The sequence below is a fragment of the Poecilia latipinna genome, unplaced genomic scaffold, assembly GCF_001443285.1.
Source record: "Poecilia latipinna isolate Pla-1442-1.1 unplaced genomic scaffold, P_latipinna-1.0 Scaffold654, whole genome shotgun sequence".
In the NCBI taxonomy this organism is placed as follows: Eukaryota; Metazoa; Chordata; class Actinopteri; order Cyprinodontiformes; family Poeciliidae; genus Poecilia; species Poecilia latipinna.
The window spans coordinates 197,987-210,974 of record NW_015113270.1 but is presented as its reverse complement, the minus strand read 5'-3'; the positions used below and the strand labels follow the sequence as shown (position 1 = coordinate 210,974).

The 12,988-nt window shown below is 39.2% G+C and overlaps 1 protein-coding gene across 2 annotated transcripts in view; it reads right to left on the bottom strand.

Annotated features, from left to right (window-relative positions):
* The window catches only part of otud7b (OTU deubiquitinase 7B), a 41,462-nt gene that overhangs the window by 11,486 nt on the left and 16,988 nt on the right, over nucleotides 1-12,988 (bottom strand). For both annotated transcript variants that reach the window (XM_015043871.1, XM_015043873.1), the window contains exon 2: nucleotides 375-613. In XM_015043871.1, the coding sequence (XP_014899357.1) occupies nucleotides 375-459 (85 nt within the window). In that variant the 5' untranslated portion in view covers nucleotides 460-613. The remainder of the gene's footprint in view (nucleotides 1-374; nucleotides 614-12,988) is intronic.

The window sequence follows — 12,988 nt, the reverse complement described above, 5'->3', positions numbered from 1 at the left end:
AATCTCATGTTCACCCCCTCCTGGTTGCTCTTTGCTAAGCTACAGCTGGTTGACGTTAGTTAGCATAGCCACTATGTTGGCGGATAAATGGTTTTTCTGTAACAGTACGTTGTTTTTCCACTATTAACACATTGAGTGACGTACAGGAGGATGATTGACAGCGCTAAGACACGCCTCCTGGCTCTGATTGATTGTGACTGGGAGCGTTGCATTTTTAGTAATGGTAGCACTGGGAGGTGGTGGAGGAGTTGCATTTTTTTCGACAGACTATCCGTTTGACAGCATACTGTCATGACATGGTGAAAGTTTTAATAAATATGTAAAAAACAGATTTTTAAAATAAAATCCTGAGGCTTTTAAGGGATAGGTCTCACCTTCTAGAAGATCTCTGGCCAATCCCGGTTCAGCTCCAGTAGAACGGACAAAGTCGGACAGGACTGCGTCCATGTCCACGGTCATGTGATCATGAATTCACAAGTTGAGTGGTTGCTTCCAAACATTAAAAATACAAAAAAGAAAAAAACAAAAAACAAACACGAACTCTGCTCTCCGAGATGGGACAGCCAACGAGGAGGTGGAGCCGTCCTCTGGTGAGCTACTCTACCGGCCACCCCTGAGAAAAGAAATGGGAAAGGTTAAACAGAGATGTTATCAGATACTAAACAATTACACTACCGCTTTTTGTTAAGAGATCAGAGATGTCTTACAGTACATGCTTCGTCCAAGCTGCTTTTAAATGTCACGGCTTTAACGCCCTGTAGCCAAAACATTATCCAGAGACAAGGCAATCATATAAATGCCTTCAGTCAGTCAACTCTCAATACTAAATCCAGAAAACCTTCAGAATTAACAGGGCCTGTTAATTCTGAACAAGCAGACTGCTTCGTCACACGGTCACACTGTCCTTTATGCATAACCTGATGTTCCTGATTCATATTGGCATTTCAAACAGTCAGACAGAACCAGACGGTATTATGCTCCTCTCTTCACATGCTGCAAGGAAAGCAAAACACCAAATTAAACAGAAATGTTTTCTCAAAATTATGTTTTGCTCCATGTCCTGCCTTATTTGTTACACAACTTGCTGACGTCGAGTTGAATGCAAAACGAACAAAAATCCGACATGAGATCGCCTGCACTAACCATGGGCCTGCTACAGTTGTGAAAGTTCAGAGCAGAGATTAAAACTCCACAAAAGCCTGAAATGCAACATATTTTTTAAATAAAATATGATTGGAAGTATTGTGACCTTATAAAACCTGGCAGAGTCATATGTATATATAAACCTGTTCTGTACCAGAATTAGCAGGTAAAGCTTTTTAAACATTTTAGCAATTTGTGGGCAACTGTGGCCCTTGGCTCCTGTGAATACTGGGGGTCCACTATATTAGCAATAAACACATTTCAATATGAAAAAGAAAAGAGCAAAAACAATCTGGCAGTAAACACCTCTATTGTGGTATTTCTGTTTTGACATTTTTCTCCTTTGTACTTACATAAGCCATGCACCTGCTCTGTATGTCTTTAAAGCCCTCATACCTGTTAATTAGCCCCACTGTGTTCTCAATGCCGGCCTACTTGAACAGTGTGTGTCAGTAGAAATCGTTTAGACCCACCAAACGGATCAGAATCAGGAGATTTCAGCTTGTTCTGCTCTGATGGGGAGAATCTTGTAATTCACTCATTTTCTGTTGGATTCAAAAACCAATACCTCTAACAAAGAGCCCACAGCACATTTTCCCCTCTCTTTTGTGATATTCCACTCAATAAAAAGTTGGAGACTGATCGGTTCACCTCTAAACATGACATTTTCCGAACAATAATAATGCATGTAAATTAAACACTTTAAAAGGCCTGTACAACCTCACAAATCAAATCTAAACTCATCACAAAGACACATTTTTATCTCAGATAATGTCATATGTTAATTTTTTGCTGGCAATATGAGATATTTTCATCTCACTACTATCAAATACATGAAGAGTAATTATGCCTGTCAATGCTCTGAAATTGATCAGATAGCTCCACTCCTCGAATTTCATCGGAGGCTCAAAAGAAACTGGGGTTGCATCAGTCGGCCACTGAAATCAATGTAGAGACATTATCAAGACCGAAAGAATAAGAGAGTCAGCATCAATGGGCTGTTGACACGAGGGATGCAGAGGGCAACCGATGCAGCAGCCGGACAGAAGGGATGAGTCAGAAGGCAGCCCTGAATCAACGGATGTTCAGTCAGGGCTGAAATAATATTCTGCATGCAGATACAGGCCCAGCACACATCCCAGATGGTTCACACTTTATATCAAATACAAGTCTTAAATACACCTATATTATAACAAATGGGTTTTACCTCATGTTCTTTCCATGTTCAACCATTTTTAAGCAACAAGCGCATGACAAACCTTCCAGGATTCACAGTCTAAGGCACCATCATTCCTGGTGACCAGTTCAGAAGCTGCTGGATTCAATCCTGACCCCATCTAGTCATCTCTTCCCCTCTGTCCCACAGCTCATCCACCTCCCAGGGCTCCTGGCTCAGCCGTGACTCAGTGAACTCTTTTCCACTGTGTCTGATGACTCACCAGTTTACTCTTCACCACCATCCTTCTTGCCTCCCTCAGTTTCTTTATCTTTATCAAAAGCTACGCAGGCGGAGGCTTTCTGAGCCAGAACTGGATTTCTGCAGCCACTGTGCCCTGGCATTCCCACAGTCAGTGGAGCTCTTTGATGTTATCTGATTAAACTCACTTTGGTGTGAGGAAACAAACTTTGATCTTATTCAGACAAATAGAGATAACACTGTATAATTACCATCAAGGACACTGCTTTAAAAACCTGGGGTTGGGGGGCAGAGGAGGTGGCAGGGTGTTCCTGTACAGCAAACTGTGCCAAAGGTTAAACATGTTCCTCTTACGAAGTTGGAATTTAGCAAAAATATCTGAAGTGGGGCATCCCTGATATTATGCAACTATGTGTACCGTGGATTCATGTGCTTGGTGTTTATCTTTGGGGCATAATGTGTTTTAGCTACAAATTACCTGGAAATGAGAAACACATTTCATATTAAAGCAAACAGACGTCAATACTATACATATATGTATTTGTTTACTTTTCACAAGCTCTATTGTTTGAGGAAAGATGCTTTAAAATGAATATAGATCAAAAATCTGCACTGATATGAAAGCCAAGATATTAATCATTCCATTTGTATTTGAATTTCAACTTTAAATAATAATAAATACAGAGTAAAAGACAAAAAAATGAAATAAAATAAATAAAATGCCTAGAGTCTGGATGTACTGAACTGCAGTGATGTTTTATACCTGAACACGATGTCTGAAACAGACGGGACTCCCAGTTATTATTAAATCATTTGGAAACATTAAGGTTCATCATGCAGCTGCAGTGTAGAAAGGAGAGAGGACTGAAACAAAAATTTGTCAGGGTATGCATTTTTTAACAGCAGTAGGGCAGATGGCTCGCTCTGCTGTTTACTATGAGTTACCTGAAAAACCAAACTGAACATAAACATCTCTGGTTCTGGAAAATATTAACTAAAGTCCAAATCCAACTATCGACAGGATTTTACAAGTCCAAAATGATGCACAGCATATGATTTGTAAAAACACACAGGTACTGTCTGAGCAGAGAGGATTTCCAGAAGATGCACTTTTATGGTGCATTCAAGTACATCTGGTACACTCAGTGTCTAAATATCAGGCTATGCAAAAGTGATTTAAACTTTTTTTAAATTCAGAAATGTCTGCACTGTCTTTTCTAAACAATAATTTTCAACAGGGATGCACAATATATCAGTATCATCAATAACATCAGAACATGTTTGTCCTTATTTAACATGGCAGCATTGGTTGGATAAGTAAAACTGGGCCAATATTAATAACCAATATTTTACATCAGTGTATCCCCAATTTGCAAGTGTGCTTTTAATTATTGTATTGTCAATCTATTCATCCATCTATGCTTATCCTGCAGTAATAATAAAACACTGAACCAAATCTCTAGTCAATTCTCCATTGACCACTTTTTGTTTCTCTTGATTGAAATAAAGTGAAGTTAGCCAAAGACTTTGCAAAAAAAGGCAGTCAACTAAACAAGACTACAGCTTCAAAACAAACCTTCAGCAACTCCATCACACTTTCGTCTTGTTTGGGTATCAGAATAAACTAATATAGATTAACAATAAAACCTCCAGTTTTTATTGTGTAGTGTAGGGCAGTGAGGGACAGCAGTGAAACATGTTATAGTGATGAAGGCAAAACTCTACGGACAGAACGTACTGAAGTTGGTCTGTAACTCTTGCTGTGAGCAGCTGATGTAAAGTCATTTGGCCCAGATTCAGACACACTTAATAACTGCTTATCTTCAAATGAAAAGGCCAGTATAAATTGCACACTGTGTCCCAGGAGACTTGTGGGGTTACATTCTGTAAGCATAAATCACTTGGTCTTTATTAGTCTGATAACATGAGTGAATTTTGAAGCTCAGACAAACTTTTAATAGGAAATCAAAATACCTGACACAGACCCACTCTTCTTCCGTTTTAGCGTCAGAAGAGCAAGACAGTAGGTGTCATGTGTGCCTCTAAGGTCTCAAAGGCCCGTTTGCCACAGTGCTTATTGTTTCAGTGCTTTTCACACCAGTCCTGTTTAGTTCCCTTTACACATATTGCCTAGAAAGTCCAGTTCATTTAGAGAGGTGTGAATGTGAAATCAAACTTTGGTGTGGACCAAAAAAAGCTAACTCAGGTCTGCCTACAAACAGTCTTGATTTAACTGAAGCAAACTCTGGTGAAGTTCAAATGCATGTGTGAACACCAACTGGACTCAAGACTGCTCCAAAAGCATGAAGGGGATTACAACGCAAGGCATTCTGGGTAAATACTACCAAAACAAAGACACATCTAGCAGGAGAACTGGATCAAGCTGAGCCCATTTTTGAACAGTAATTTTCCAAAGACAAAAGAGAAATCCTTCAACAGCTAAAATCTGACTCCACTCCATTTATGTTTACATTTCATGAAGAAGCAAATTGCGCTCAGAGCAGTGTGAAAGAGACCTACACCAGCTGAAAATTTAACATGTTGCAATTTTGGTCCCTAATCAAACCTGGTCTACTCAGGTTTGAAGCTATGCTTTGTCTTCGACTTCATCAGCTTACAGAGTGACGGCATGGTTCATTTTCAAGAACTAGCCCCGGCTGGACCCGGCTGGAACACGTTTGCATTGGGAACCTTGCTCTTGAGATTCCCAATACAGAAATGGTCTCCAGACCGTGTAGAAAGCCTTGTATTACCCCCTGAGAAGCAGAAGAGTGTTCCTGGATGGAGGGGTTTATGGTTTCCTGCTATACCTTTCCAGACTGATATGGAACTAAATCCTGGGTGGGGTGGGATGCAATAGGAATCATGGATAGATTTAGATTGAACATGATGGAATCATGGTTACAGACAGCATGTAATTATTGATGGATTTGGATATAAAGGAAAATGACAAGAATTATAGACTTTGATGAGAAGAAATGGGAAACATGAATGAATCCGTGTGGGTCGGAAACCATGGAGGGATTTCAGATGGGAATTGGGAATAGATTTGGACAAGTTGGGGAGATTTAAATGGGAACCATTGATGAATCAAAAAAGACAAAAGGCAAACACTGTACAATTAAAATCTAAGTGCAAAAATCAGGAGCAAGTTGCACATTTGTGGTTGTGGGTTTTTGTCTTTAAAAACAAAAGGCAGCTTTGGTCAAACAATCTGCTTTTATATCTCAGTGGACGTCTCGCGAGCTAAAACTGAAGCCAACAACAACGGTATGGCCAAGACCATTTAAAGGCAATGGCGTGAGAACACATAAACGTGTATAATTCAAAATTACAGCCAGCAAAAACACATTCTAAGCAGAAACATCAGTAAGTGGGATTACTGGCTAACATTAAGAGCTCTGCTGCCAGCAAGGGCCAGTCAGTGATTTGTATCTGCGATGGCTGAGCTTTTGTCTGGCAGGAGAGCTTACATAAGAGGAGCTGCTGAAAACACGTGGGTGCTGAGCTGAGGGCTCGGGAGAACCAGCTGGATCTCAGAGGGAGACGGGGAGGTCACCGTTCCACCGCTTCAGCCGTTGGTGCGATGGGAGGGTCAATTCACTGGTGAGCATGCAAGATTGTGTTGCCATGCTTCAGATGAAAAATATGGTTTCGATTGCACCAACATTCAACAGAAAGAGAGAAGAAAGATGAAGAAATGGAAGTACAAAAGTTCTGGCATTCAGAGATTATTTTTAAACAAGCTGTGTTTTGATTTTAAGAAACCAACATGTAGCTTCTGGGTTGTCTTGGTTTTAGAATTTGAGTTCGATTTGCTTTATGTTTATTGAAGTCATTGCACCAGACCTCCCTCTGCTTCCAACGGTCACTGCAACACTAAAACTTTTAGATGCAATGCAGACATAATAATAAATGTTTGGATCAGTTTTGTTAGTTTGTGTTATTTAATAAGTTTTCTCAGAAGACTAAGTTCTTGTCTGATATGATTTCCAGAAAAAAATAATACATGAAGAAAAAAAACTAAGATTTTAGTTATTGTAAGTAGTATTAGCTCTTACTTTCATCTACATTAGATCTCTTATAGTAATGGCTTGGAGTTAGAGATCAATATTCTCCATTATTCTAGACCTCCTCCAATTCACATTGGCAGACTTTTGTGTGAAAAATAACTGATTTATTTGCAGAAAGTTTATATATTTGCTATATTTTTATATTTTTTTTAACAAAGCATATCTTAAATATAATGGAAAAACAGCATACTTACTTTTTAAATACTTTTTAGCATATTGGTATTGGTCCAATAAGTAACTTGAACAAAGTTCTCAAAGGGGTGGGGGAATTTATACATTAGCTTCTGTGCTAACTGTTTCAACTGTGTATAAATGCATATTAAGGTATATTTGGTTTATAAACAATTAAAATGGGCAGCTATAAGAATTTGAGGGGACCTAAAATATTTGGTCCCTTATCCCCGTGAATACTGGGTGTCCACTGTACATGAAAACATAAAGTTTGTTATGAGTGATCCCATCTGTTGACCAGTTGGAATTATACCTAAGACCAAATTTACCCAAATAATCAACATCTAACCTTTGAATGGAAGGTTTACACCTGGATTAAGTCTAATTTGTGACAAATCCTGAAGAAATGATGACTTGCAAAACAATAAGCTCCAAGATGTTGCAGCGCCTTCATATGACCAATAAAGCATCTAAACATTTAAAGTTTCCACACCATTTGTCTTGAAGCTTGTCAAGCTGCCTTACAAAAACATCTATGTACCTTAGAATCGCGTGAGGCTAATAGATGACTGCCTTTCACTTCTTTTCCACACTTAAACACAAACAACATAACTTGTAGTCACCCGACCGTAAACTGAGCCGTGCCTTCCTCCTGTCTGTTGGAAACCGGCCAATGGTTGACAGACGACTGCTTGTTTTTCTGCAGTGACTGAAGAAATGGTTTCATCACATACTGAAGATGGAGAAAACAAAATAACCCTAAAATTTCATGTAAATAATAAATAGGCAACCCGTAAAAGAAAACAAAAACAAGCAACAATACCACTGTAAAACTGGGCCTCAAGTCAGCCGTATCCAAAAGGTTGTTTTCCACCAACTCTTCTATTATCATTCATTAAGTGGGTCACTTACAAACACAACTTCTATAAATCAATATTTCTCTTAAAATATGGTGGTTCTATCAACAAACTGGATCTAACTGATTTATGGGACCAAAGTAAAGATTGTCTAGCTGCACAGCACCACCATAAAACAAAACTATACAGCATATAAGCAACTCAAATATACAATATCCATTTTCTTTGACGAAAAAAGTAAGATTATGCCTCTGGATTAAACTCCTGTGCAATAATTAAGGGATGGAGCAACATGCTCCACCTTGTGTGTCACATGTCACATTTTATAACCACTGAGGTCATATGTTCATAGAACCTGCTCTTCCACATAGCTTTAAAGCACAGCTACATGTCAATGCTGTACATTTCTGTCACACAAAAACAGTCACGTACTGGGACAAGTTTCTCCCCCTTATCGTTCGGTCCAACTGGGTTTCATTCATCTGAAACATGAGCTTTCTTTTATAATGAGAAGTAAAAGGAGCTGCGATTAAGGAATGAGAAGTATTCACACACCACAATGACCCAACCTATTTTTCCTTCCACATATTTTGTGGTCAGACCAAATGAAGCAGAAGTATCCATCCACCTACCTACATATCTAACTGAGAAGCAACATTCGCCTTTAATGGCTGGGCCTTGTTAAATGACCATATAAATGTGTCAGTTCTATTTTAGGTCAATCACATAAACCCGTCCTGTGATCTCAGCTAATGCTACACGCCCTCTCTGAATTGCAAAACCATATGAGTAATGAGATTAAGGGCAGAAGAAAACATGGAGAGGCAATGTGACTGGTGGGAGTTGTAACAGGAGTGCTAAGGGTGACCCAACTGCTCCGCTTCCAGTGCAGAGACTGGAAATAGAAATCAAAACTGCCAGTCTGTGAATGAAGCAGTGAGCACCACAGCAAGACCAACAAACCATCTGGCTTAATGTATCATCATCATCTGCATTCCTTTAGTAGAAATTCAAGTAAGATTGCTTCAGTTTCTCTGTTTGTTGGGCAAAATATTGTGGAGTGCAACAATGTTTGGAAAAAGAGACAGCAGGCATAGACAGGTGAACTATGCACCAATATTAAAGTTTGAGCCAATATTGGTTTTGCACGCAAGACACATCAACCGTTGACTGTTTTACTAAAGAAAAAGTGTCTAAGAAAATTTAATGAACTACAAAATTTTTCCATCAATTTTGGGTTAAACGACATTTGAACCTTTATTGGCTTTATGCCACCATTATGAATAAACATGTGGTGGCATCACTAGTTCACAATCAATGGAAATACATCCATGAGGAGAATTTAGACCATTACCACCAAATATTAAAAGCTAAACAGCTCTAAGTTCATTTATTGGGAACTAAAGAACTTGACAAAACAAAATAGCATTCTGGATATTACCAACAAATGAAACCTGGGAAGTTATGCACCAGAGTCAGAGAGAGGAGCCTAAAGGCTGAAATATCTCCAATAACAAGCAAGTCATTATTTCTATGAAAACTACAAATAGAAGTGTGTTTTTAAAAAGTTCAAAAAGACGAGTGAACTCAGGAAGAATGAGAAGACAAATAAATAAAGGTGTGGTGCGATGTTTGACCGTCAGCAGTCACTTTGTCTACTGTGTTGAAACCTGGGTAAGTGACCAAGCCCAGTCGGCCTACACTGACTCATTACGTAAGAGCTGGGAAGGAGAGGGATCAATGCTGGCTGACTAAGGAGAGAAACCAAAAAAATCCTTCATAACAGAGATGAAAGCAAGAAGCAAGAACAAACCCAGTCAGTAAACTAAAAGACTTTTTCACACAGAACTGAGTAGGGTTTCTTTTACAAGTTATATAGTTTTGTTCAATCCAAATAGGAAAAAAAAAGGCAAAGTCTGGAAAAAAAAAGCAGGAAAAATCTGTAATCCCATCGTCTTGTGTGTGATGATTCATCTCGAAGGGTGTATAAGTGTTTCACTGGAATAATGTAGGCACATCACCTTCTAAGGCATTGCATGAAGCAGAACCAGCCGCTCCTCCGCCTATTTGAGGGACAGCATTTGCAGATTTCTCTTCCAAGTTATTTGCGGAAAACTTGCCTATTTTCACATTCTTTTCATAGAGCATTTCTAAAATAATGTGTGAGAGGAATCTTTAATTTTAACGTTGCTGTCTTTTGAAAAAAAGGTCCAACCAAGGACTGGGTTTGTAAATTAGCCTGTAGCTAGAAAACCTTCATACAAAACGATTGCTTTGTTTTTAACATGCATCATTGTTCACTGTGGCGTCCTTGACAAAATAAACTTGATTTGAAAGAAAATATTCAAAAGAAAATGCAATTTGGGAAGATAAAATACCTGGGAGCAACACTACTTGACACGTTATTGGCTGGTGTTTTATAAGCAGTCAATCCAGGAGTGGTATTAATTTTTCTTGGTAATGATTGGCCCCAAAGGAAGACTGTAGATGTCAGGTACTGCATTAGTGCTAAGGTGGTTTCCACTGTTCACATTAGTGCATATTAGTGTGTATTTGGGGTTTGAAATATTAAAAACAGATTTGCTGCAATACTGTGCTGTTACCAAAGATATTTCAGTTATAACATTTAATTTGTTTTTGTTTTCCGATCGCTGAAAGAGATTTCCAGTTATCTGTGGAAATACTTCCCATCTTACACAGTGTGACTAAGCTTTCTTATTTCTTAGTGAAAAGTTTTCAAACGACTCATCTACTTGGAAACACAATTGGAAGGCTAACTGGAATGTATCCAATTCATACTTTCAAGAAAGTTGATAACTTATTAACTTTAAAACACACAAACCTCCCTGAATTGTTGCAGCTCGTTTTTAAAAACAAAAATGTACAATTAAAAATAATACAAACCCCAAGGTTCCAAACGTGGTACCTTAGCAATTCCCCAAAGCACTAGGTAAAAATACAAAAAGGGGAAGGAACCAATCTTTCCTGTTGAAATTGCTTACATAGAAGAAATCAATACAGTAAATTGGACTGTGACCATTTCTCTGGACAAAAGAAAATACACTAGCAGGCTGGTCACTGAAGTGAAATCAATAAAAACCCAGTGAAACGCAGTTAAACAGAACATCCAGAGAGCTATTAGTGACTGTCGATTTAGAATGGCAAATGGACTGTTTTAATAGCATTAGTTTAAAAAAAGCTTCTTCGTGTCTTGAGTCTGGATGTAGATGCTGTCACAACTGCCCATCTTCTTTCCAAATAAGGACTTGAACCGTTTTCTCACTGCTTCGCTGAGCCTGCACTCCAAGAAGTGTCAAACGTCCCATGTAGGAAGGAGACGACAACTTAAACAAGGTGGATCAGATCAGCAGAAATGCCACTTCTCTGCCCTGATGGGGGCCCAAACCACCAGCTGGGGTAGCGACGGTACATAATGTGAAAGACAACATCGCTGTACACACACGGCTGATGTCAGATTCCACATTCATGCCTCCCAACTCTGAGGCTATGCCAGTGGAGCTGGTGGAGTCCAAAAGCTGCTCAGTCATCAAAGAAATGTCTGCACGGCCTAATTTCCCTCCTGCGGCCTCGCTAACCTGCTTGACGGCTCAGAAACAATCGAAGCTGATCTGTGTGAATTCACTTTCTCCTCTACATGACAGGACAAGACAGAGTAAGATGAATAACTCAAAAAGATCATTTTACCTTGGCAGCATGCGTCATGTTGTTGTTTAAAGAGGTGCAAGTTTTTATATCTGCTTGTTATCCTGTTTCAAAATAATCTACCAATCCATGAGACACAAAGGATGGGGTGTGTGAAGGAAGTGCAGCTCATTTGTGGCTTTGGTTTAGGATTTTGTGATTGTTTTTATGATTTTATGGTGCTACTTTAGAAATATTTGTAATATTTTTCCTTATTAAACACCCCCCAAAATAGAAAAAAGAGGAGGAAAAAAAAACAACAAGACAAATTAGGCATTTAAGGACATTCTTATTCTTTGAAGAGCTTAAGAAGCTAAATTTTTGTCACTCGCCACTTGATCACTGACTGTAGCGGACATCAAGTAAAGGGCTCAAGACATGGGAGGCGACGTCGCTCCCTTTCCATTCATTTCCTATGGAACTTGCATGATAAGGAGGCATTTGTTTACCCCTCCTCCAGTCAAGAGGCCGGTGAAATTCATGCATGTGAAATTTCGAGCATGTAGGCGTGCACGCACATTGTTTTTCCAAGAAACCCTTCACATAGCTGGGTAGAGTTCATTCTAACAAAACAACCTGAAGCGGTGACCTGTAGATTCTGCAGCGCCTCTGTAGCTTGAAGAATGCATTCCTATCTTAGATTAGTGTTCTGTTCTGTGAGGTAGTTTTGGTAAACATCAGAATTAAATGAAGGATTCAAAACACCCTAAATTATACCCTTAAGTATACAACAGAAGTCTGTCTAACGAGGTGGTAGCAATAGGTATTTTTAGGAAGCATTTATTGTGTAAAAAATGGATTCAGTCCAGCTGTAAGATGGGTCACCATGCATGCAGTCCCTCCATGCAGGGTGTGTTCTGGACAATCATTAAAAGTATTTTTATTTAATCCCTTTTTTATTTAATCAGATAGAAAAATTATAGAGGTCTTGAAACCATAAATGTGTAAAACTGTGGTTTATTTTAATACTGGTAACCAACTCATGCCCAGTTCTCTCTGTTTGCATGTCCAAACATCAATATTCATGCCCAGAGTGAATAGGGCCAGTTTATTTCATGGAACATGAATCATATCCACTGGCCAGTTAAATCACATTTTGTTCATAAACATAACCACAGCTACATTAACAGGTTATTAGATAAACATCTTCCCTGCATGTTGTTTAGCTTCTGGTTCCTTATGGTGAACCTGACCTCTCATCTCAAAAAAAATCTGCGTTTTCCCACAAACTGTGCCTAAAGTTATGCAAGTACTTTGTCCTGGTTTCCTTAAGCTTAATGTGTGCTTTTGTTGATATTCACTGGAGCAAAGTAATAAGTGCTAAATCCAGCCCGGTGGACCGGCCAGTAGCTGCGGAGCACGAGTGTTTATCGGTGCCTGAGAGCTGATGTCATGGTGTAGCAGAGCATGCAGCAGAGACGTCCTACTCCTCTGTTCCCTGAAGCGCTGCACAGCATGCCACAGCAGGAAACAACAAACTCCCTTTTAAAGGGAAGAAAGAGCTTGTTCTGAATGAGGCTAACGGACAAAGCTCTTCATCCTGTGACCAGGGGTGAAAGTAAGGGGGTACGGCAGGGTACTGTGTACCCCTAAAAGATTTAGCGGGGGTATGCAGTACCTGCAAG